This window comes from Hypanus sabinus, chromosome 29 (assembly GCF_030144855.1).
Source record: "Hypanus sabinus isolate sHypSab1 chromosome 29, sHypSab1.hap1, whole genome shotgun sequence".
NCBI classification, from domain to species: Eukaryota; Metazoa; Chordata; class Chondrichthyes; order Myliobatiformes; family Dasyatidae; genus Hypanus; species Hypanus sabinus.
Genome location: NC_082734.1, coordinates 8,050,837 through 8,074,547, shown reverse-complemented (window position 1 = coordinate 8,074,547; position 23,711 = coordinate 8,050,837). Strand labels below are relative to the sequence as shown.

The 23,711-nt window shown below is 44.5% G+C and overlaps 1 protein-coding gene across 2 annotated transcripts in view; it reads left to right on the top strand.

Annotated features, from left to right (window-relative positions):
* Positions 1 to 23,711, top strand: part of zgc:92360 (uncharacterized protein LOC436988 homolog) — a 91,905-nt gene that overhangs the window by 22,332 nt on the left and 45,862 nt on the right. Inside the window, exons 2-6 of one of the 2 annotated variants that reach the window (XM_059953560.1) lie at positions 5,802 to 5,932; positions 14,410 to 14,501; positions 15,738 to 15,820; positions 19,904 to 19,996; positions 22,100 to 22,212. In XM_059953560.1, the coding sequence (XP_059809543.1) occupies positions 5,802 to 5,932; positions 14,410 to 14,501; positions 15,738 to 15,820; positions 19,904 to 19,996; positions 22,100 to 22,212 (512 nt within the window). The remainder of the gene's footprint in view (positions 1 to 5,801; positions 5,933 to 14,409; positions 14,502 to 15,737; positions 15,821 to 19,903; positions 19,997 to 22,099; positions 22,213 to 23,711) is intronic. The other variant, XM_059953561.1, reaches the window with a different exon arrangement.

Sequence of the window (23,711 nt, the reverse complement as noted above, 5' to 3'; positions counted from 1 at the left end):
AACTAAATAATTAATTAAATTCAAAGAGGATTGCTGAATCTACTCAGCAAATCAGGCAGTATCTGCAGAGAGGGAAATACCAAATAGTGTTACAGTTGGATGGCCATACATCAGAACTGCCCATTTCTAGCATAAACAGGAAAGAATGGTTACCATGTTCTAAATTGGTTTTGACCCAATGCACTCTTGCAGATTATGTCCCACTACAGAAAGCTGACAGCTGTATTAAGATCTGTTAAGAGGCTCGTAAAATTAAGAGAGGCATAACAGAGTAAAAAGGGTGGAAATGTCGAATACTAAGTGATATATCAACATAGTAGGAGGAAAGTTTAAGGGAGATATGCAGGGCAATCTTTTTTAACAAAAAAGAGGTACATGCTTGTACAGCCTACCAGAGGATATTCATAGTTCAATATACATATCAAAGTACTAAGTTGATGTTCTTGTTTGAATGTCTTCCATAGTTCTCTTTGTTTCATGGCTATCTTCTGGAAAAGGTGAATCTCGGAGTTGTATACTGCCACACTCTTATAATAAATGAAGCTTTGAACCTTGCACATGTTGCCATATTTTACTCTGAGATTCATTTGCTTGCAGACATTCAAAGCAGAAAAATAAATCGAATATTTACAGAAGGCGCAGTGAAACATATTGTACAGTGAAATGTGTTATCTGTGTCAATGACTAACACAGTTCAAGGATGTGCTAGGGGCAGCCCACAAGAATCGCCAACATAGCATACCTATCCAACATAGTGAGTTTAAAAAACTTTTAGGTAGACGTCCTGAACCCTACCACATATTGAGAGGTCTAAATAGAGTGATTTTTACAGTAGTGGGAGTCTAAGACCAGAGCAAACAGCCTCCAGAGATGAAAAGGAATTTCTTGAGCCAGAGGGTGATGAAGCTGTGGAATTCATTCCCACAGATGGCAGTGGAGGCCAAGTCACTGGGTGCATTTAAAGCAGAGGTTGACAGGTTTTTGATTAGTCAGGGTGCCAAGATTATGTGAAGGCAGGAGAACAGGGTTGAGAGGGATAATAAATCAGCCATGATGAAATGGCAGAGCAGATTCAATGGGCCAAATGACCGAATTCTGCTCCTATGTCTTACAGTATTATAGACTGGAGGGGGTTGGATCATGTGCAAACAGAAGAGATTATTTAGAATTGGAATTGTAGTTATTATTACTGACTTAGATGTTGTGATATTAGTTGTTTTAGAACAGCTGTACAGTGTGAAGAAGGTGTTATATTCGATACGAAAACGTGAACTGTTGGAGGTGCCGTCTTTTAAATTAGTTTTTAAACAGTGAACCCTGCATGACTTTTCGAACATAAAGCGTTCAATTCCCCTCTGGGGCAACAAAGAGCAGAAGCCACGATTTGTCCCTGTCTGAAACAATTGTGAATGAGTGAGGCCCCCGTCGGTCAGGATCGACCGTGGACGTTGCTGTGCACAGACAGGCAAATGCATTCCCCGCAATGCAAGTCACTTCAGAAGTATTTGGTGGGGTGTACTACATTGAAGATGCCCGGGGCTATAAAAAATGCAAGCGTTTTTAAATATAATACTGTTGGGTGTGTCAATGTGCAGCCTGGAGGCAGCAAATACTTTTTGAGTGCCAGGTGCTTTTTAACATTCCTCTGCTCACTCGGTGCAGATTTAAGCTTGTGCTGCCCTGCTTTCTCTGCCTGCCTTTCATACTTGCAGTGGTTAATGGCTGGGTTTCAACCTGCCTGGACTTGGCCAGGTTCCGACAGAGCCGCCCCACCCTCCACATGCTGTTGGGACTCATTCTTCACTGGATCAAAGCGCCCAGGCAGCTAAAACTGCAAAACCTGCACCCCATCCTGACTGCTGGCTGAGTTACGTTATTTGTTATACCCCAAGAAGACTGGGACTGTTTCACAGCGTTTTCAGCATTAGAAAATGAAGAGAATAGTGTGGTGTTTGGTATTATTAAAGTAGCAAAATGGCGGACGGTTCCATGATATCGTAGCATTTTGTGCTACGTTATTACAACTTGGGGCTTCAGAATTCAGAGTTCAATTCCAGCATCCTCTGTAAGAAGTCTTGTACAACCTCCCCGCGGTTTTCTCTGAGTCCTCCGGTTTCCTCCCACAGTTCAGAGGGTAGAGGGAGTTTCACTCCATATTTAACCAATACTGTCCTTGATCCTGGAGTGTGTGATGGGACAGCGTAGAGGGAAATCCACTCTGTATCAAACGTGTGCCATCACTGCCCTGGGAGTGTGTGATGGGACAGTTCAGAGTGAGTTTTACTCCGTGATAGTAGGTTAATTAGTCATTGTAAATCATCCTGTGATTGCGCCAGGGTTAAATCGGGGCTCTCGAGGGTTGCTGGACGGTATGGCTCAAAGGGCAGGAAGGGTTAATTCTGTGTTATATCTCTAAATAAATACAAAATTTAAAAAACGCTCTTGGATCACGTCAGACTTTCCAAAAGCAGGGATACTGTGGGTCAGATACAGAGTAAAACTCCCTCCACAGGGACAGTATGGGTTACATAGATAGCAAAACTGTTTCTATACCAGGGGTTCCCACCCTTAGGTCCCTGCATCTGTGCCAGGTGTGTTGAGCTGCAGCTCCTTAGGGACCAGGTTAGGGAAGTGGAGATGGAGCTCGATGACCTTCATCTGGTCAGGGAAAGTGAGGTGATAGAAAAGAGCTATAGGCAAGTCGTCACACCAGGGCCTCAGGAGACAAATAAGTGGGTAACAGCCAGGAGAGGAAAAGGCAAGAGTCAGATACTAGAGAGTACCCCTGTGGCTGTACTCCTTAGCAATAAGTACTCCTGTTTGAGTACTGTTGGGGGGACAGCATACCCGGAGGAAACAGCAGTGGCCATGCCTCTGGTACAGAGTCTGGCCCTGTGGCTCAGAAGGGTATGGAAAGGAAGAAGGCAGCAGTAATAGTGGACTCTATAGTTAGGGGGTCAGAGAGGTGATATTGTGGACACAGGAAATAATCTCGGATGGTAGTTTGCCTCCCAGGTTCCATTGTCCAGGATGTTTCTGATTGCGTCCACGATATCCTGAAGTGGGGAAGTGGGAAAGTGAACACCCAGAGGCTGTGGTACATATTGGTATCAATGACATAGGTAGGAAAAGGGAGGAGGTCCTGAAAACAGACTACAGGGAGTTAGGAGGGAAGTTGAGATGCAGGACTTCAAAGGTGGTAATCTCGGGATTACTGCCTGTGCCACGCAACACTGAGTATAGGAATAGAGTGAGGTGGAGGAATACTGCATGGCTGAGGGACTGGAGCAGGGGGCAGGGATTCAGATTTCTGGATCATTGGGACCTCTTGTGGGGCATGTGTGACCTGCACAAAAAGGACAGGTTGCACTTGAATCCGAGGGGGACCAATATCCTGGCAGGGAGGTTTGCAAAGGCTATTGGGGAGAGTTTAAACTAGAATTGCTGGGGGGTGGGAACAGAACTGAAGAGAGAGGAAGGCTGTTGAGTAAACTGACAATGGGACTTTGGAATTCAGTGTTAGCCAGTGGAAGAGATGTTAATTTTTCAGTCTGTGTGAAAGCTATTAGTTTGTGCGGGCTTCAGGGAGAAGGTACGAGGAGGTGAAGAGAGAAGACATGGCTTGAGGAGATGGTGGGTTGTGAGACCCTCTGGGTCCCGGGCCCAGGGCGGGAGTCCAGAGTCAGCGATTATTCAAGGAGGATCAGCGAAGAGAAAAATCCATGAGCTCCAACGATTTGTGCACTGGACTGTCTAATGAGATTATTGGCGCCCTTTTATTTTATATTTTGTTTCTCTACTAACCCCATAGTCAAATATAAAATCTTAATCATTTAACTGCACATGGTGACCTGCTGGTTATTTCGGGGTACTGATTTTACACAGGGGATACCACACCGCAGCATCCACCCAAACAAGAGTGCTAAGGTTTGGCCGGGCAGGGGGGTTATCACCCTGCAATCATGCCACTAGGCAAAACCAGTGTTACACATGTATCAATTAAAAAAAGCACAAAACTAAATTTTGCAAGACTGGTGGACTGAGGTCTGTGGGGAACTGGCACAGAGGAGGAGCTGGGGCCTAGGGCACATCGGCGAATACGTTGGAGGGAAGGGAAGGCCTGAGGGGCAGAATGGCCTTCTCCTCCTCCTCTTCGTGTTCTTGAAGTACAAAGGCCACAGGAGGTTAGATGCAGAGTAAATCTCCAAACTTGCCTCATGATAGACTTCAGCCCAGAATCTCATCCTTAACCTCTTGTCTGGGTTCAGACTGTGGTCAATACATCACAAGGCACATCGGCCACAAGTACATGACCGCACCCATTTCATACTGACATCACTTGGTCAAATTTGGCAGCAGTTTTTCAGACAATGGTTGTGAGCTGGATGGGGAGTTGAGGACAGCAACGTGCCATCTCATCTCCCCACCTCTAGATCAGTGGTTCTCAGCGTGAGTCATACAGCTCCACAGAGGGCGTCGCCAGATTTCATAGGGCCCACAAGTAAAAAAACAATAACTCGGGGCAGCGGGAACTTCTGAATGGGCCTTGATAAGTTTACTGTTGTAATGAAATATTATTCAAATATATAAATTTTTTCAATTAAGATATGTAATTTAATTGAATGAAGAGAATGGGAAATATGCAGGGTTATGGAAATGAGGCAACAAAAGAGCTTAGCGTGTGTGTGTGTGTATGAGAGAGGGGGTTGGGGATGGCGGGGTAGTGATATGGCAGGCACATCAATCGTTATCTGTCACTCCCACTTGACCACACACAATCACCATTCACATTCCGCTGGACAGTCCACTGAGCCCTGCTCCACATTCATCCCCCAAATCACAAACTGAAAGATGGGGCAGGGCTGTCTCCAGCAAGGTCGAACAGCAACTATTCAGCAGGAGGCTGGTTTGTTTGCCTTCCACTGACCCATGCGTTTTGTATTAACAGCTTTGAAATAGTTTTGTTTTTCATATACACAGGAAACATTATGTTTAATATATAAAAATACAGATAACAAATATTAATTGTATATAAGAACAATAAAGGTTCAAAGGTTCATTTATTATCAAAGTATATATGCAACTTACAACTCTTAAGATTTACCTTCTCTAGATAGCCACAAAACAAAGAAAAACCATGGAGGTGGTTTAAAGAAAAACATCAAACCCACCCTCCTCCCCACAAATAAAGAATACCAACACGATTATCAAGCCCCAAACCCCCCTCCCCTCGCAGAAAATGTAACAAGAATGTCAACACCTAAACCCTCTACCCTTCCCAGAAAACCAACAGAATGCAACAAGAAGAGTGACCAGCAAACCACCCCTTGCAAAAGGCACAAGAACATCAACCCCCCCCCAAACCCCCTGCCCTCACACAACAAAACAGAAAGGAATGGGTGAAAAACACGGAATATAAAAACCATACATCTGAAAAAATGCACAATCCTTAAGTTAGTACAGAGTTCAAAGTAAATTTATTATCAAAGTGCATATAAGTCACCATATACAACCCTCGGATTCATTTGACCAAAAACCACTTTAACAGCTAACTAACAGAGACTATGTAGGGTGGAGGCCACAGAGTTAAGTGAAAGTCACAAGTGGCCCATAAGCAGAAGAAGTTTGAGAAACACTGCTCTAGGTAACAAGTAACTCAAAGTTCTCAAGAGCCCATCATTGGGAAGTTTGACTGATTCAGGTCAGGTGCTTCCAAGGGGGAGGGGTCTCCTGAGTTCACCCCCACTGACCTTGTAAACTTCCGATTTGTTCTGTGAGCTCACGCTGATTCTCTTCCACAGAACCTGAATGGGCTTCGACCACGCTTGGAATCTTCATTTGCCTCAACTGTTCGGGGATCCATCGGAACATTCCGGATGTTAGTGTCGTCAAATCACTCCTCCTGGACCCTTGGAATGATTCCCAAATTCAGGTAAGATATAACAGGACAATGTTCGCAGAAAGGGGGGAGAAATCTCCATTGCCTCCCACTTCCCTTTTGAAGCCCCCTGTGTGTTCATTTACAGGGTGTGGGCTTCACAGCCAAGACCAGCATTTATTACACACCCCCAATTACCCTTAAAGCCAACTGGTGGCGTAGTGGCATCAGCTGGATTTCAGGGTGAGAGATCCCGAGTTCGAATCTGGCCGGCTCCCTTGCATGCTCTCCATCCGTGCTGGGTTAAAAGCTGGTGATCTCTTAAAAAAAACTCACCTGGCAGAAGGCAAAGGCAACCACTGCTGTAACTTGCCATGCACACAATTTTCCAATATGTCAGAGCGGTGTGGAAGGAAATCATACGCCAACTGGAAATTCCAGATGCGACCTACCGACGATGAATCACCTTTAGAAAGGTGGTGGTGGTGGTGACATCCTTCTCAAACCACTGCAGTCCTTCTGGTAAACTTGTTCCCAGGGTATAAAATTGGGGAGGGAATTCTAGAACTCAGATGCCCAACCATCAAAGGAGCAGAATATTTCAAAGACTGAATGATGTGTGACTTGGAGAGGATTGTGTAGTCAATGGTATTCCCCTGCCCCAGCAGCTCTTGCCTTCCCCAGTGACAGAGGTCACAGGTTTGGAAATGGTTGCCTCAAACGTCAGTCATTGGACATTGCTACCCTATCAACTGCTAAGCGCTGTCGAGCTTCTTGAGGATTATCGAAGTTGAATGGAGGAAGTGGAGGACCTTCCTGTCTTCCTCTGTTTTGTTTGATTGCACTTCTAAGCACTGTTCCCTCGAAGCTGCGTGGGTGTGTGGCCGCACAGTAAGTGAAAGGCTCCTGCACACATAGTCTATATGACCGTGCAGCTTTTATATAATATTAATATAATTTTCAAATTATGCTAATATTATTTTGAAATCTATGTTCATATAATTGTGCAATAATTATTTATATGTTAATGAATATAATCCATAGATTTCTAAATAATAAACATCACAACCTTTGAAATATTTTAAAACTTCGACACATTTACATTGTCAGTGTTTCAAGTTGTCCGTTGGGAGGGGATTAATGTTATATTTAAATGGATTCCATGGTTTTCTTTGTTTCTTGGCTGTCTGTGGGAAGCAGAAGCTCAGGGTGGTATACTGCATACAGCCGGTCGGTGGTGTAGTGGCATCCCCACCTGTCTTTGAGACATGTGGTCCTGAGTTCGAATCCGGCAGGTTCCTTGCACGCTTTCCATCCGTGCTGGGTTGAGCTTTGAGCCAGCAACTCTGCCTCGTAAGAAAAAACAAACAGCAAGTTTGCCACTCGATGCGCCACAAGGCACAGAGAAGAGCAACAGTACTGCATAAATGAGAGAAAATCTACAGACCCTGGAAATCAAAGAAACACACACAAAATGCTGGAGGAACTCAGCAAGCTAGGCAGCATCTATGGAAAAGAGTAAACAGTTGAGGTTTTGGGCCAGGACAAGTTCTGCATACATACTTTGGTAATAATTGTACTTTGCATCGTTGAATCTTTGAATGTTTGAATCTTGAATCTTGTGATACCGTGCAGTATCTCTAAATAAAATAAAAATAGCAGCAGAGACTCAAACAATCAAAAGGCCTGTTTCCCTTGTACAGCACAGGAACTTCAGTCCACAGTGTCTGCATTAAGCAGGTTGTCACGTTAAGCTATTTAGTTCTGCCCGCACATAAACCATATCCCTCCATTTCCTGTCCATTTACATGTTTGTCTAAAAGTCTCTTAAACACCAATTTCATATCTGCTTCTTCCACTACCCCAACAGCCTGTTCCAGACACCTATCATAAGTGTAAAATTCACTTCCCCTTAAACTTCACCCCTCTCACCTTTAAACCTTGCCCTACAGTATTTGATATTTCTACCCTGGGGAGGGGGTTCCAACTGCCTGCACTATCTACACCACACATAAAGCTACGTTGTCTGGGCAGTGTGTGTTGCAGACGGTGGTCAGTACAGTCGGCCCTCCTTATCCGCGGATTCAACCAACCGCGGATCGGGAAAACCCGCAAGTTCTCTCCCCAGCACTCGTTGCTTGAGCATATACAGACTATTTTTCCTTGTCATTATTCCCTAAACAATACAGTATAACAACTATTTACATAGCATTTACATTGTATGAGGTATTATAAGTAATCTAGAAATGACTTAAAAGTACAGGCAGTCCCTGGGTTATCAATGAGTTCCGTTCCTGAGTCCATCTTTAAATCGGATTTGAAGTCGGAACAGGTACATCCGGTATTATTTAGTGTCAGTTAGTCAAACATTTTCCTAGTATATAGTACATATTTTACCTTTCTATGCATATAAAACACTTAAGAAACATATGTATTTCAATAATTTAACCACTGCGTTGCTTAGTAATAATTGTAGCTTTCATCGGAGCAGTGCCTTTCATATGCTCCATTAAAATTGTTCCGATCGTTGACCGATTGTAGCCTAACGCTTTTCCAATGACCGATGGTGTCTCACCTCTTTCTGATTGCGTTATTACTTCCACCTTATTTTCAATTGCAATCGTGATTATTTTCGTGAACAGAAACACTGCCGATTCAGAGCTGCACCGCCAGGTTCTAATGTCCAGCACACAGACACACATTAAATAAAGTCCGGGGTTCCACTGGGTCCTAAAGACCACTGCACTGATGCATGTTAAATAAGGGACTTGAGCATCTGCGAATTTTGGTATCCGTGGGCGGTCCCAGAACCAATCCCCCGCGGATAAGGAGGGCCGGCTGTATATGGAACGAGCTGCCAGAGGAGGTGATGGAGGCAGGTGGAATAAAACTGTTTTTACATTTGTACAGGTGCATGGAAAGGGAAGGTTTTGAGGATATGGGCCAAGCACAAGAAGGCATCTTTGGGAGTCTCATTTGCCTACCTGAGGCCGAGAGCCCAGTGCCATTAAGCTAAAAGAAACCGAATCGGAATCAGGTTTAATATCACAAGCATATGTTGTGAAATTTGTTAGCAGTACAGTGCAACATGATAAATATAGAAAAAGACTGAATTTCACTAAGTGTATATATGTACATTAAATTGTTAAATTTAAAATAGTACCAAAACAGGAAAAAAAGTGAGGTGGTGTTCATGGGTTCAATGTCCATTTGGAAATCAGATGGCAAAGGGGAAGAAGCTGTTCCTGAATCACTGAATGTGTGCCTTCAGGCTTCTGTATCTCCTCCCTGATGGTAGCAATGAGAAGAGGGCATGTCCTGGGTGATGGGGGTCCTTAATAATAGCTGTGAGGCACCGCTTCTTGATGATGTCTTGCATACTACAGAGGCTAGTAGCCATGATGCAGCTAATTTTACAACTCCCTGTAGTTTCTTGCCATATTGTGCAGTACCCCAAACCAGAAGGTAATTCAGCCTGTCAGAAGGTTAGCTTTATTTGAAGCCTGTACGTCGAGACAGAGAGTGAAAAGTGCCATTTGTGACAAACCAAATCATCAAGGATTGTGCTGGGCAGTGTACGAGTGTCAGCACACTTCCAACACCAATATAGTATGGCCACTACTCGCTCACCCTAACTCACACGTCTTCAAAATATGTGATGAAACTGGAGCACCCACACGGCCATAGAAAGAATGTCCTTACACACAGCAGCAGGATGAGAATCCCAATCTTACAGCTATCACTGTAAAGTAATTACACTAACCACTATGCTTGCCACCATAATGGGATGGTATCACGATAACAACCTTCCCCTCAATATTGACAAAACAAAAGAGCTAGTCCTCCAAGGGGACCACAATCTTATCGTGGTTTGGAGGCTTTCATGCCTCAGTGACCTGGAGAGCTGTGTTGGCTGGAGACAAGGCTGTATCCTTCTACTCTTGGTCGGGTCACCCATGCCAAACAGGTGAAAGGGTAGAGGCCAGACTAACAGTGATTCACTGGTCCTCCAGGTTCATCTGAGGGCTAACAACCCTGACTGGTCAAACAAAATTATTATGGAAACAGCATTGAAAAATCCTTTTACATCTGAGTGCGATGGTATTCCTGAGTCTCCACCTGGGACTTGTGTGACTAACGGTAGTGAAGACAGAGAGGAAGCTACTGACATGAAGAAGGAAGCCCTGAACACCATCAGAGATGGAGGACCTTCATTGATGCCCTAAATGTCAGTGGTGTAATGGACAGTAAGTAAAAGAGCTGGTCATTGACTTCAGGAAGCAAAGTGGGTTACACACTCCTGTGTACATCCATGGTGCTGAGGTTGAAAGGGAGGACAGCTTCATATTTCTGGGAGTGAACACCACCAATAGTGCGACCAGGTAGATGCCCAAGCCAAGAAAGCTCAACAGCTCCTCTACTTCCCCAGGAGACTGAAGAAATTTGTTAAGTCCCATCGGAACCCACCAATCTTTCCAGATGCACCACAGAAAGCATCCTATCCAGATGTGTTATGACTTTTTACGGCAACTGCTCAGCCTGCGACCGCAAGAAACTGCAGTGGGTTGTGGACACGTCTCAGCGCTTCACAGAAACCGGACTCCCTCCGCTTCTTGGACTCTGCAGTTCTTGCTAGCAACAACCACCAACCACCACCCCCCCCCCCCCAACTCCCACGCTCCCTGGACATTCTCTCTTCTCCCCTCTCCCATCGGGCAGAAGGTACAAAAGCTCAAAAACACATGCCATCCGGCTCAAGGACAGCTTCTGTCCCATTGTTTTAAGAACACTGCTGTCTCAATTTACCTTGTCATGCCCTTGCACCTTATTGCCTGCTCCTTCCCTGTCACTTGTAGCGCTTTATTTCTGCATTCTCTTATTGCTTTCCCTTATCCTACCTCAATCTTCTGATGTGAGGAAGCAATTTCTATAGATGACATGCAAAACATGAAAAATAATAAACCAATTTAGTATGGATGAGTTAGGCTCAATATCCCCACTATTTCTGTACAACCATTGCCAAACAACCATTGCTCTGAGCGGGATATTTTTACCCAGCCTGAAAACTGTGCACACTTTAAATGTTTTTTTTGCAATATACACATCAAACAAACACAAACCACAACTCACAACACAAGTAAACGACATCAGGCAGTTAAAACAACTGACAGGCACAATGGCAAAAGTAAAATGTTTGACTAGACGGCATCAGCATTCAGTGGGCCAGCGGTTTATTAACAATGAGCTACCAGCTTCCAATCTGTGTTTATTGTTACAATTTGTAACTCTGAACACTGACAGTGTAAATACATTGAAGTTCTAAAATGTTTATTTAGAAAATGTATGGATTATATTCACTAACACAATTAATTACAGGGTATTTCATAATTATATCAGCATGGATTTGGAAATTATGTTGGTGTAATTTCAAAATTATATTAACATAATTTCAAACATTAACATTATATAAAAGAAACTTCTAATTGCACAGCAACAAAGCTATGTGTGTGAGAGCATTTCAGTCACTACATGGCCAAGCACCTACGCAGCTTAGAGGAAACAGCAGCTGGGCTGAAGGGCCTATGCCTGTTGCTTGGATATATGTAACAACCTTCTTCTGTTGTTGCTGGGTCAGACTCCAGGTTCTTCCCCCCCACACCAACAGCAGTATGGGAGTACCTTCACACACAGACTGCAGTAGGCAGAAACCTAGCTCGCCGTCCCATTCTCAGGGGTAACACTGAAAGGTTAATAAATGCTGGCCTTGCCCATGATGGCCATGTGCAGGACTGTGTTACACCCATCCAGAGGTTAAGCAGATTCTGACAATCAGAGTTGACCATAGACGCTGCATCCTAGCTCTCTTCGTGTCAGTACACAATCCTGGGAGGTACAATATAGAGAGCAAGCTCCTGCTCTCTGCGAATCTCATAAACCCGAAGGAATGGCTGAGACCGGTACAGTTTGGTACCAGTGGCATTGCAGGAGCTGTCAGTCAGCTTTGAACTCAACCTAGCACTGCCTTAGAGACTCCAGCTCTGGAATTTTCTCCTCGGGGTTTAATCCTGAAGCCTTCCCCATGAGTGGGGAAGCTCTTCCCCAGAGCTTTCCCTCTGCTAGCTGAGTTGCCAGCCATGGCTGACAAGCACCATTTACCTGAAGCAACTAGTTTTAAGGCACCAGTAACCCGCTTTTGCCCCTTCTCCTGTCAGTAGAAATAGTTCCGTCGGGTTTAGTAGCTAAACCACACGAGGGCCAGGAGCTGGACTTGGTTGTCAGAGGCAATTTGAGACACACACCATTGGGAGCATTCAATAGGTAGTGGGGGTTTATCCCCACTAACCCCTCCCTGAATATTTAATAGGCAATGGGAGCTTATCCACACTACCCTAACCTCCCAAGCTATGACAATCTTAAGGAACAAATGTACAAAATTTACATTTGTACGACGTGAGCATTAATGCAGCACATTGTTGAAATCATCGTCCAGAGTTTCCTGTCAGGAAGTTCTGTGTCAGCTTGGTTGAACGCTCTTGACAGAAGGTTGAGTTGCACGTTCTGCTGCAGAGACTCTAGCTCAGGGGCCCAGGCTGCCGACGCAACACCACAACGCACTGAAGTGCATTCCACAATGTGGGAGTCCCCACACTGCCAGTGGTGCAGACTTTCAGTTGAGGCATTGAACTGAGCTGCCATATTTGCCCTGCTCTAAAGATTACCAGCTCATTATCATGTCATCTGCAGGAGCTCGCCAAGCAGAGGACGGCTAAGGCCAAATTAGTGGGTAGATTTAACACTGAGGTTGGCAGGTCCTTAATTAGTAAGGCGACAAAGATTAGCGGGAAAAGGCAGGAGAATGGGATTGAGAGGGACAGTAGATCAGCCATGAAGGAATGGTGGAACAGACCCAATGGACCAAATGGCCTAATTCTCCTCCCATGTCTTATGGCTGCCAGGCTGGAACTGGATTTGGTTCATTATTGGTTTATTCTGGGCCGAGATACAGTGAAAAGCTTATTGATGGATCTGGTGATGTTGATCCAGAGGTTCTTCAGAAGTCAAGAATGAAACATAAAACTTGTTGTTCACAGCCATTTGATTAAAGTGTTACAATATCAAAGAACAAACGAGGGAGATGAGGAAAAAGAAGTGGTTATCTCACCTTCAGACTAGATATAAACAACATTCTAGTAATAACATTTAAACTATGAAACAGCCAAAACCATAAAGGCCATAAGATATAGGAGCAGATTTAGGCCATTTGGCCCATAAAGTCTACTCCACCTTTTCATCATTGCTGATCTATTTTTCCCCTCAGACCCAATCTTCTCCCTGTATCCCTTCATGCCTTGTCCAATCAAGAATCTATCAATCTCGGCCTTAAATATTCGTGAAGACTTGGCCTCCACAGCTGCCTGTGGCAATGAGTTCCTCAGATTCACCACTCTCTGGCTGATTAAATTCTTCTTCATCTCCGTTCTAAAAAGACATCTCTCTATTCTGAGGCTGTCCCCTCTGGTTGTCAACTCTCCCAGTATAGGAAACATGCTCTCCACATCTACATTATCAAGACCTTTCACCATTCAAAAGGTCACCCCCACCCCTGCATTTTTCTGTATTCTAGTGAATTCAGGCCCACAGCCATCAAATGCTCTTTATATAACAGGCTGTTCAATCCTGGAATCATTTTCGTGAATCTCCTTTTGAACAAAAAAAAAGAGTGTGGCACGTGCTACAGAAAAACTGAGAAGCTTCTAGAAAAATACAGAATCAGCCATACTACGATTACTGGAAAATTTACTGAACAATTACACATACAGTATATAGGTGATTGTATAAAAACTTTATGCAAATATTAGAGAATTAAAACTACAAGTAAAATACTAGAAAATAGTAATTCTACACCCTAATCCACCGTAGTCTGGTACACTGTTCATATAGATCAAAACATTGCACAGTGTAGTGAGGTAGAACAAGGTAAAGCAATAACAGAATCATGTGTAACAGCTATAGTGAAAATGCCATGCATGTAAGCAGTAAGATGAAAGATCATAACGAGGTTGATTGTGAGGTCAAGAGTCCAACTTATCATACTAAGGACCATTAAGAGTCTGATAACAGTGGGATAGAAGCTACCTTTGAGCCTGGTGATATGTGCTTTCAGGCTTTTGTACCTTCTGCCCAGCGGGAGAGGGGAGAAAGGGGAATGTCTGGGGTCAGTGGGATCTTTGGTTATCCTGTCTACTAAAGCAGCAAGAAGGTCAGACCAGAAACCAAGGCATTCTAGTGAGGTGATTCCAGAATCCCAGCCCTGTAGATGTGCCTCAGGTGTTGATGGAGGGTTCTGGACAGAAGGTTGAAGGTAGTAGGATTTGATTCTCGAGACCATCTTGGGTTTCTGTCCTCTACGTCTTCTTAACAAGGTCTGTGCCTGCAGTTCCCTGAGCCACCAAAGAAAATTCTGGAAGGATTTGTATGTCCATTTTGTCCTTTGTCCTATCCTAGTAACAAACGGCTTCTTTTCCTTCCAGCACATGGCCATTCATGGAAATGAAGCAGCCAAGAACAAGTATGAAGCATTTGTTCCTGCCTATTATTACATCCCAACATACAAGGACTGCCAGTAAGTACAGAGCTCCACCCAGAGCTGCCTCTGTGTGCATCCCGATTGGATTGGGGACTAACTGGAGATGTAGAGAAAGACTCAGAGATATGTCAGAGTTGTGTGATGATCAGGAGAGCCAAGTCAAATTTATTGGCACCTTGGTATCGTAACAGCTGGCGCGACACTGTTACAGCTCTAGAGTTCAGAGTTCAATTCCAATATCATCTGTAAGAAATCTGTACATTCTCCTCATGAAATGAGTAGGATTTTTCCAGGCAGTCAGGTTTCTTCCCATGGTCTAAATGCTTACCGGTTGGTGGGTTAATTGGTCATTGTAGATTGTCCCATGATTAGGCTGGGGTTAAATCTGGGCTTGCTGGATGTTGTGGCTCAAAGGGCCAGAAAGGCCTATTCTGTGCTGTTTTTCAATAAATAAATGTTGTGATGTACACAAGTGGTGTAGGGAAAGACCTGAAGACGTGTCTGGGTTGTTGGTTCATCAACAGAGTTAAGCTGATTTCATTGTGATGTTCACATGTTCTGTCAGGTACAGTACAATGAAAATCGTGTGCGAACAGACAACACAATATAAATTGTACCTAAAACTATCCCATTCAAAGACACAGTCAAAGTACTGGAGGAACTCAGCAGGTCAGGCAGCATCTGTGGTGGTGTGGGGGATGAAGGGGTGGTATTTTGGGCCGAGATTCCTCAACAGGACTCAGAAGTAAAAGCAAGACCCTGGTACAAAAAAAAATAAAGGCACAGTTGAAGACATGTCGATTATAATGCAAGAGGTTGTCTGTATCTTCCATTGCTGACGTGCAGGTAATTTTCTCTTCTTGTAACCATTTCACTGAGATCCCCACACTGAGCAACCTGGAGAACTCAGATGTTCACCATATTCCCAATGGGATGGGTTGACAGAGTGAGGGGGAGGTGAGGGGCAACAATGAGTGGTAAATCTGTGGTGGGCGGAGATCGAGAGCAGTGATTGGAGAATTCATGCTGCATGGAGATTGAGAACAGTGATTGGTGAATTTATGCTGGGCAGAGATCAAGAGCAGTGATTGGAGAATTTATGGTGGCGGAGATTAAGAGAAAACTGAAGATGCAGTTAAGATTTGAGATTGGGCTTGTGTGAGGAGAGGGTGAGAAAGAGTAAATATCTCTATGTAGCAGAGGCAGTGGGAATGGGGGCACAGCTGAGCTCTGGAATCAAGGGAGAGAATTATTGATCCTTGTCTGTTTCAGGGTGCTGAGAGAACAATGGATACGAGCAAAGTATGAACGCAAAGACTTCAGCGAAGAGAACAAGAAACTGGCTTACGCCACTGGTACGTAGATTAATTTGTCTCGTCCCTCTTTATTTCCTCTGGAAAAAGCAAAATCCAGCAGATACAGGGCAGCTGAAATAAAAGAAAACACCACATGCTGGAAATTCACAGCAGGTTAGGCAGCACCTGTGGGGAATGTAACAGAGTTAACATATCAGATCTTTGATCTTTCACTCCAGAACTGAGAAAGTTGGTGATAAAATGAGTTTTAAGATGCTGAGAAGAGCTGAAGAAGAGAAGGAAATGGATAGAGCATGAATGATAAAAAAGCGATGGACCATCTGAAAGAGGCTAGTAATAGAAACAAAAGATCAATCTTAAAGGCAGAAGCATTGTTTGAAGTTGCAAAAATGCTGCAGATGCCGGAAAGCTGCAACAAATACTTTATTATGTGAAACGGTTAAACTCATTGTTGAGGTTGGAAAGCTGTATTGGACCCAGTCAGAAGATGAGGTGCTGTTGCTTCAGTTCATGTAGGGCTTCATTCAGTCGTGTAGGGAAATAAGGACGGCGTGATCAGAACTCAATCTCTGTCAAGTCCTCCTGGGCTTTGGAACATCCACAAAATGCTGGAGGAACTCAGCAGGCCAGGGAGCATCTATGGGAAAGAGTGAGCAATCGAGGTTTTGGGCCGAGGTTCTTCATACGGTCCTGATCAAGGATCTCAACCCAAAACGTCAACTGTTTATTCTTTTCCATAGATGCTGCCTGGCCTGATGAGTTTCTCCAGTATTTTGTGTGCATTGCTTTAGATTTCCAGCATCTGCAGATTTTCTCTTGTTTGGAACATCCATTTTGAGCAGCAGTCACAGCCATGTGGGTGGTGTAGAGTATTTTCTAAATCAGGAGTGCATTCAGAAATCAGAGGTGCAAAAGGACTTGGGAGTTCTCAAAAGGTTAACTTGCAGGTTGATTTGGTGGTAAGGGAGGCAAATGCAATGTTAGCATTCATTTTGTGGCCTGGAAAGGCTAGTTTACAATGCTGAGCCGATATAGTTTAGACCACATTTAGAGTATTGTGAGCAGTTTTGGATCACATATCTAAGAAAGGATATGCTGGCATTGGAGAACATCCAGAGGAGGTTCATGAGAATAATCACAGAAGTGAAACGGTTAATATATGAGGAGCGATTGATGGCTCTGGGCCTGTACTTGCTGGAATTTAGAGGAATTAGGGGGAGATCTTATTGAAAACTTCTGAATATTGAAAGGTCTAGACAGAGTGCATCTGGTGAGGATGTTTCCATTAGTGGGAGAGTCAAGGACTAGAGGGCACAGCTCAATCAGAAGCCTGTCCCTTCAGAACAGAAGAATGTCCCTTTAGAATTTTTTAGCCAGAGGATGGGGAATCTGTGGAATTCATTGCCACAGACGGCTATGGAGGCCAAGTCATTGGGTATATTTAAAGCACAGGTTGATAGGTTCTTGATTAGTCAGAATGCTAAAGGTTACGGAGGGAAGGCAGGAGAGTGGGGTTGAGAAGGAAAATAAATTAGCCATTGTCATATGGGGGAGCAAACTCAATGGGCCAAATGCCCTAATTCTAATCCTACATTTTATGGTGACATCACTGAGGCAGGAAACTTCATCCATCTGCTGGTCATATAGACCAGCGTGCAGAAATGAGGAAGTGTGCTGGCATCCAGTGGTTCAGTACTCTGATCAGGGATCTGGACGATAATCACTTGTGGGTGCAGAGTAACAGAGGGAAGGCAGTAAAGAATTGACGCAGACATAGAACAAGAGACTTTCTCAGCCAATCACTATGAATCCTGTAGACCAGCTGGACCCCAGAAGCTTCCTTTGCTCTTTACAACAGTGCAGGCCATCAAGCAATGCTAGTCCCACTGTGGTGGAAAGGCTCTACAACACATAGTCAAAACTGCCCAACAAATGACCAGAATCAGCCTACCTTCCATCAAGGATGTATATACAGATAAAGTGCCAGAAAAGAGCCAGTAACATCGTGAAGGATCCCACCCTGCTCATGGACTGTTTGTCTCACTCCCATCGGGGGGGTTAGGGTACACACCACCAGGACCAGGACCACCAGACTCAAAAACAGTTACTGTCTCCAAACAGTAAGGCTGATCAACACCTCCACCCAACCACCACTACTTTATCACCTGATGCACAAACACTCCTGTGCCTAGCATCACTTTACGGACAGACAATCAACCTGTGTACCTAAGCTGCACAATGCTGGAGGAAACTCAGCAGCATCTATGGAAAAGAGTAAACAATCAATGTTTTGGGCCAAGACCTTTCTTCAGGACGTTCTTCTGTTTATGTACATAAGCCATCGTGTGTACATATTTATTGTGGGGGTTTTTTAACTATTGTGTTCTTTACCTTACTGTAAAGATAAGATTTTGTGCAGCATCAGATCCAAAGTGACAGTTGTTTCATTCGCCTTTACACTTGGGTACAGGAAATGACGTTAAACAAGCGCAAGCATGGTAGTGTAGTGGTTAGCACAACACATTACAGCACAGGAGTCTTGAGCTCAATACCCGCCGCTTCCTGTAAGGAGTTTGTACGTCCTCCTCGTGACCGCGAGAGTTTCCTCCGGGTGCTCCGGTTTCCTCCCACAGTCCAAAGACATACCGGTTGGTAGATTAATTAGTCATTTTAAATTATGGGCTGAGTGCGAGTAGGTGGGACTAAGTGAGATTAAGAGTTCGGCACGGACTAGGAGGGCCGAGATGGCCTGTTTCCGTGCTGTGATTGTTATATGGTTATATGGTTAAATTGTCCTGTGAGTTTTTTTTATTGTGTCGCACCAGACAGTCAGCCATTCTTGGCTGGCGTGTGGTATCAGGATTGGTCTCCTTTCAGATTAACCGGGTCACAATATGAACATTCCTGACTCGACCCTTGTTTTTTACGAGGCCGAGTGGCTAGCTCGATGCTCAACCCAGCATGCATGGAAAGCATGCTCAGTGGTGGCCCGACTTGGATTCGAACTCAGGAGCCTTCGCTCCGGAGTCAGGCGCTGATGCCATTGTGCCACCAGCCACCAGCTACAGTTAAATCGGGGGTTGCTGGGGCAACTCGGCGCTGTATATCAATAAATAAATATAAATAATATCTTGAATCTTGAATCTCAAAGAAACTGTTCTCCCTTATCTGCCCCATCGCTTGCTTGCCATTAACTTGCGTTAAGAGGTGATTTACGACAGGCAGTCCGCCTCCCCGTGCGTCTTTTCGATGTGCAAGGAAACCAGAGCACCCAGTGGGTGTCTGCACCATTGCAAGGAGGACATGTGGACTCCACGCAGCCAGCACCCGAGGTCAGATGTGAACCTGGTTCATTGGAGCTGAGTGGCAACAGCACTACCCGCACTGATCCCAGCCCACTTCCCAACGAGTCTGGCCTCAGTGTGGATCGCTCCAAATGTCAGAAGAAAATGGATCTGGGCTATGACAAGTCTTGCTGGACTGAAACTGGGACCTCATAGAGTCATTAACTAATGCAACAGGGAAACAGGCCCTTCATCCCAGCTTGTCCATGCTAGCCCAGGTGCCTATCTGAGCTAGTCCCATTTGGCTTCATTTGGCCTGCCACTCTCTAAACCTTTCCTATCCACGTACCTATCTAAATGTCTTTTCAAACTCAGCTTTCGGATCTAAGAGGGTCTCCTGTGCCGGGGAGGGGGGGGGCTTGCTGAATATGGTAGTGTGAGTCTATTGAGTGTCAGATGTTACTCTCCCCATCACTCTCCTCTGTTCTTCTCAGCCATCGAGGAGGGCTTGGCTTCACACTGGCTTTGTAGATTACAGATAGTCAGTGTGGGAAACTCTGCTCCCTCCACAAATACGGCAGTTAGTGAGTGACTAGACAGGAAGGTGAGTGGTTAGTGATCTGGAACGCATCAGTAGACACACAGAAGTCACCTCTCTGATCTTGGGCCACACACACAAAATGTTGGAGGAACTCAGAAGGTCGGGCGACAAAGAGTCGATATCTCAGGCCAAGACTGTTCATCAGTCCAAAATGGCAGCTCTTTATTTCTCTGCATAGATGAATAAACCCACTGCGCTTTGTGTGTGTGAGTTACTCTGGATTTCCTGCATCTGCAGAATCTCGAGCGTCTTTAGTCCCGTGCCAGGTTCAATCTGGTGTTGGATTGGAGACCCCTGTCATTCCACTGGGTCTGCAGGTCCACGGAACGGGTCAGTCATTTTAAAGTTACATCCCTTCAATTTAATGTTTTTTAAAATTATTTTTAATGCTTTAATTGAATTTATTTAATGTTTTAAATTATTTTTATATGTTTCTAATTAATTTTTTTGAATGCTTTCCAAATTAGAACACAGGATGGGAATAGGTCCATCAACCCAAAAATGTCTATACTGAACATGATGTGCACCCACCCCCCTTCAGCCCATCAGCCCATCACCCCTATTGGGGCATATGCCACCCCCAGCAGCTCATCCAGAGTCCTCTGTCCTGGACCAGTCCTTTAAATTGTCCCCATATGTAGATCATCGAAGATCCCTCTTCTTCCAGGGATGAGGTGTTTCAGAGCCTCTGTTGGTGTTTCTGTAGCTTTGTGTTTTTTACGGGGTGTGGTTGCTAGCACCATGCCCAACCCTCCTCCTTTTGCAACTGAGCTTTGGACTGGCCAAGGCAAAGCTGAACACGAGGCCAACTTAAACCAAACTTATTTTATCTCCACACAGTCCACTTCCTTCCATTCTCTACATAAAAGCCTGTTAGATGTCACGATTATATCTGCTTCATCTCTGCCCTTGCAAACCCCTTCTTGGCACCTACCACCTAACATATAACTTTTCTTTTTTTGTAATTTATTTTTTTATTGAAGTTCATCAAACAAACATTTCCATAAGATGTATTTCAAACATTGTACATATACATCATATAATCATATATATCACAAATCTCCACAAAGTATTTATCTGAGGTAAACACTTATAGAAAAGATTTCAGAGTTCAACAAGCCCCAACTCAGTTGGTTACTTGTTGACTTCCATGGACAGCAGCCCCTAGCCAATTTTGGATTAATTGTAAGTCCAGCCTCCACACCAAATAAAGAGGTCAGCTACACCTAAATATTCTTATTTTATTGCAGTGTAAAAGGAGGCCATTCTTCTCATCAAATCTATGCCAGCTCAACAGCACCTCTCACACTGATATCAATATAACCCTGTCTCTCTCTCAAATGCCCTTACAAGTGGTTCAAGAAGGTGCCCTCACCAGAGGCAGATCTACAGACAGATAAATATTGGCCTCCCAGAGAAGGCAGTAGGAAAAGTGTAACTTGTGATTGAAAACTGGGAATATCATCTGACCACCATAGTCCAGCAGCCAGTCAGTGACTGCTCACAAGATCTTAGAAGCTCAATTTGTGTTATTTATTATTGTTTCAGGCTTTTCTTTTCTGAATCAATTCTCCTTGCCTGATTGAACTGACACAGTGTGGCTCAATATTTTTAGCCACAGCTTCTAAAAGCTGCAGCCTTTATCAGAAAATCAGCCTACCCAGCGTGTCTGAAATTAGCTCAGTTTTTGTAAAGAGGAACTGCATTCCCAAGAATTACCACATGATCTTTTCAAAAAAAAAATAAGATCTGCAGACTAGGAACTGCCTCACCAATAGGCCTTGGCCTGACCTTGGTGGTTTCCATCCCACTGAGGAGCTTGCAAATCAAACATTCCTAAATCTGATGAGGAATTCACACATGTGTTTCTTGTTTCTCAATGAACACTATCACTGATGTAGCAACAAGGAGAAACACAAGTTCACAGCAGATGCAGAAGGGGTTAATGTACGGGTCCTATATCAACTGCCTCTCTGTACCCCTCCCTCTTTGCTCCCCTCCCTCCCTTTGTGCTTCCTGCCATCTATCAACCCACCCTCTGTACCCCACTCAGTACCCCGCTCTCCCTTTACCCCTCTTCTATATCTCCCTCAACCCCAATTCTTTTCCCCTTCCCATTCTGTCCCCTCCCTCACCCCCTTTCCAAATGTGCTTCCCACACATCCGATGGTGTGAAGGAACCCGATCTCTGAATTGGTGAGATGTCAATACTCCTGATTACACCTCTCTGCCCTCTCCAACCCTCAACTGTCCTTGAAATGGGCCATTTCAGGACCGATAGCCAGTTAGCAGTGGATGCCAACACCAGTGATGGAAAGAAACATCAGTTGTAGCCAGGACATCCCACAACTGGTGGCCAATGTGCTGTGTAGACACAACTAGTTTTCTCTCCTGTGAAGTTATATTCCTTCTGTCTTGCGTTTCCTCCTCCAGGCTACAGAGAAGGGTTTCTATGGAAGCGTGGCAGGGATAACGGGCAGTTCCTGAACAGGAAATTTGTCCTGTCGGAGGCTGATGGTGTCCTGAAGTATTTCACGAAGAATGACGTAAGTCAAAATCTGTCCAGAGTTGTTCCTTGGGCATTGAGACAGATGTGGGGCAGGGACAATTCCATCCATTTGTCCCAGCATGTGCTGTTACTCTGGAAACACTCAGAGGGTCTTTGGGAAGAGAAACATTTCAGGTCAAAGATCCTCAGCCAGCATTGAAACTAAACGTTACCTCAGTCTATTTCCACAGAGGCTGCCAACCTGCTGAGTGTTTCCAGCATTTTCTGTTTCTATTGTAGATTTTCACCATATGCAATGTTTTTATGATTTCCAGACAGGGAATGTTCCCAGGACCAGTAACCCAGGTCCATTTCCTGCCATTGTCTGTAAGGAGTTTATGCATTCTCCGCCTTCTCTCCAGTAGGTTTCCTCCAAGTGTTCCAGTTTCCTCCCACTTTCCAAAGATGTGTGGGTTATTAGGAAGTGATTGCATCCTCATTTGGCCAGAATGATGTGACGTCTTGATAAATAAAATAAAATACCAGACAGGGAATGTAACACAAACGGGACATCTCACAGGTTGTAAACGTAAGAAAGTCTGCTGTTGCTCGACCTCCTAAGCAACACACACAAAATGCTGGAGGAACTCAGCAGGCCAGGCAGCATCTCTGGAAATGAATAAACAGTCAACATTTCAGGCTGAGAACTTTCTTCTGGACTGAGAAGGAAGGGGGAAGATGCCAGAATAAAGAGTAGGGGTGGAGGGAAAGAGGCTAGCTGTGGAAGGTGATAGGTGAAGCCAGGTGGGTGGGAAAGGTTAGGGGCTGGAGAAGAAGTAATCTGATAGAAGAGGAAAGTGGACAATAGGAGAAAGGGAAGGAAGAGGGGACCCAGGGATAAGTAATAGGCAGGTGAGAAAAAGTAAAAGGTCAGAGTGGGGAACAGAGGAAGTCAGGTGGGGGAAATACTGTTTATCAGATGGAGAAGTCATTATTCATGCCACGAGGGGTACCAAGACACTTCACTCTTCACGTCACACTGAGGTACTTTATGCATAATCTCCTGAAAAGGTTCATCGGGCACCTCTCAGGGTGTCCAGTCTGAGTCCAAAGGGCTCAAGTTTGGGTTTCATTCCAGAGAGGTGAAAGTCTGCTCCGAGATGACACCCTCACTGCAGGGGTGGGGGAGTACTACACTGTTAGAGATGTGGTTTTTGGGACTGTGCATTAACTCAAGGTCCTGTCTGCTGTGAAGGAGGGTGAAGGGCCATGGAGCGCTATTTCGACGAAGAATTGGAGGAGTCTTTTCCCTTCTACCCTACTTCCCCCTAACCACCACCACAGCAAACTAGAGATCATTTATCTCTCTGCCAATGTGACAGATCGGACTGTCAAGTCATTGAAAGGGTAGAGGCACAGAAGGAGAGCATCCACACAGCTAGTCCCACCCTCCAGTACTGCTGTGTATACACATAGATTTTGGCTTATCAAGTATCACCCTATAAACATACAATCAATCTATGAATATAAGCTATTTTATGTATTTTTAATTACTGT